We start from the raw sequence: 2,804 nt of genomic DNA, 5'->3' as shown, positions 1-2,804 counted from the left end.
AAATATATACAATTATGTATCAACAAATTTTTTTTTAATTTTAAAAATGACTTGATCATAATATTAGGGCATTATTGTTAACTTTTTGGTGTGTATTGTGGTTAATTTCTTGTCTTTTTTTAAGATATAAATACTGAAAAAAGTATTATATGAAGATTATATTGTTCTATTCCTATATACATATATTTTTAAAAACTATTTAACAGCTAATTTGCTTAGGCTCAAAATAAAATTATTTTTTCCATTAAAGAATGACACTGACACAAAAGTGACAGGCCAAGGGAATGTTAATAATTTGCAGGTCTTAAGCCTACAAACTGAAGGTCTCTGGACTAGCTGCCCCAAACCAGTTTAACATTGGTAGTTGATAGTGGAAAAGTAATAAAGATGCAGGGAAGATTGGTCATAAAATCACATGCTATTTTGGAGTTTTCAAGAACAGAAGGAGTAGCTCCTGTTATGTACTTTCTAAGAAGTCCCTTATTATGTCTCCTGATTCAATATAATAGAATGAACTATATCTAAATATACATATGGAACTAATACTTGCTCTACTTTAATATTCATAAAAATAACTTAAAAATTATAAGTATTCTTACCTGTTGAGAAAAGAGAGTATAACTGTCCTCCATAAGCAAGGAGGATACTAGATACAACATAAGCAGGAAGAGCTCCGCCATGAAATCTAACTACCTAGAAAATAGGCAAATTGATGGACAACTTAATATTCATGAATATTCATGTTAACAAAATAAATGTACTTTGGCACAAAAAAGTTGTTCTTCACTTTATACTCTTCATGACACAGCCACAAAGGTATTTCCAGTAATGACTATCAAAAACTCTAAGTAAAATAAATGTTAAGAATATATAGCCTATTAGAAACACCTGAATTTTTCATCAAAGGCATAATAGAGAGAACATATAATTGAGTAGCACATGCTACAAAACTGTTTTTCAAGGCACATTTATCGAGCATTTCATATGTTCCAGGCATGATACTAAACACCTTATATGCATTATCTCATGCCTTCCTCCCAAAATCCTTTGAGGTCGTTCTTACTCCTATTTAATAGGCAAAGAAATTCAGGCACGGGAAACCTCCCTTAATATGTTGAAATAAAAAAAACAAACAAACAAAAAAAAATAATTCAGTCAAAATGTAAGCCAGTCAAAGCTTGTGCTATAAACCAGCTTTGTTTTTTTTTAAAAAAACCAACCAAACAAACAAAAAAACAAGTTACTTACCTGTCCTTTTCTATTCCCTTATCAGTAAAATGGTACAATAATAGTATTTACCTTCTAGGTGGTTATGAGCATTAAATATGCTCACTTGTATAAAACATTCACAATATTAACTTGTATGTGATAAGTTATCAGAAAATGTTATCTGCTATTAGTAGCCTTTTATGTCCTTCTGTGTTTGGAAATCTTATGGAACTGGGTTTTAAATTCACAGCCTAAATTTAGAACCATTGTTATATTAATAGTGCCTGTAGTCATTTTATCAGCTAATCCAATCTCTGTTTAGAACAAATAAAAATAAAGTATTAAGTTCTTCTTTTAAGGTTACATTTTAAAAGGAAATGTACTTTAAAGCATGTTCTCCATTCCACAGAATTTTTTAGAATACATAGACTCCCCTGGTAATCTGATAAAAGCTATGGAAATACATGCAAGCTTACACAAAATGTTGCATAAAATTTCAGAAAGTTCAGGGTCTCCCTTAAGTTCCTCCATAGAGTCTCAGGTTAAAAGAGATTAGAAAAACAAAAAAATGTATAGCCCGTACTCATGATTTACAGTTTATAGCTTTGAGTGGAGGGAGGAGAAAGTTGAACAAAACAGAAAAGCACATTTTTCTATCTACTACTAAATGATACTCATTGCCTGCTAATGACAGGTTGGGAAATACATAGCGTACTTTAGTTATCCAGCGTATGAAAGGAAAGTTGAACAGAATAGCAAGCTCAGGAGTAAGACCCCTGGATACAAACCCCAGCTTTGCCTCTCACCAGCTCTGTGTCCTTGGGCAAGTTACTTTACCCCTCCTTGTCTCTATTCCCTCATGGGTAAAATGAGATAAATAGCATTTACTTCACAAGGGTATGAGGCTTAAATGTTTTCACACTTATGTGAAGCATTTGGAATAGTAATTGGCACATGGTAAAAGACTGTTAAATGTTAGCTGTTAATATTACCTTTAATGCCCTTCACTGTCTTTATAATCTTTTAAGAGGTTCTACACAGAGTATTGTGAGCATAAAATTTCTTTTAATGACAAGTATCATCATTATGAATATTAAGTGTTATACTGGGCTACGGATACAGCTGGGTGTATAATGTACGACTAAATAAACCATCATAAACTGGCCCCCATGGACCATAGTCCAACTGTACACATGCTTCATTTGGCTTAGTATTTAGCACAGTTATTTCCTTAAATTTTGAATTAGATACCAACATTGAAAAACTAAAAGATTTTTAATTATACCTTGCCTGACACAGCCATAAAGATATTTCCAGTAATGAGTATCAAAAACTCAGACTAAAGGAAATGCTAGGAACACACAGCAAATTAGAAACATCTGAACTTTTCATCAAGGGCATAACAGAGAGAAATATAATTGAAATCTAAAAATACAGATTTCCAACTTCTCTTAAAATCCAAAGATCTGGCAACATTAGACTTCACTCCTACATAGTAATGATTTACTAGAGCTTATGGAATTCTCTTGAGAAAGTAACTTTTAGTTTGCATTTTGCCCTCTTTTTCATAGTAGACTAAAAAATATGTAAATATA

At 31.8% G+C, this 2,804-nt stretch overlaps 1 protein-coding gene across 1 annotated transcript in view; it reads right to left on the bottom strand.

Annotated features, from left to right (window-relative positions):
- PGAP1 (post-GPI attachment to proteins 1) overlaps nucleotides 1-2,804 on the bottom strand; it is a 125,253-nt gene that overhangs the window by 40,047 nt on the left and 82,402 nt on the right. The window contains 1 exon segment of the mRNA XM_012641638.1: nucleotides 600-693. Coding sequence (XP_012497092.1) covers nucleotides 600-693 — 94 coding nt within the window.

The sequence above is a fragment of the Propithecus coquereli genome, unplaced genomic scaffold (genome assembly GCF_000956105.1).
Source record: "Propithecus coquereli isolate 6110/MARCELLA unplaced genomic scaffold, Pcoq_1.0 Scaffold167, whole genome shotgun sequence".
NCBI classification, from domain to species: domain Eukaryota; kingdom Metazoa; phylum Chordata; class Mammalia; order Primates; family Indriidae; genus Propithecus; species Propithecus coquereli.
The sequence above is the reverse complement of the archived record's forward strand: the minus strand, read 5'-3'. Positions and strand labels throughout refer to the sequence as shown.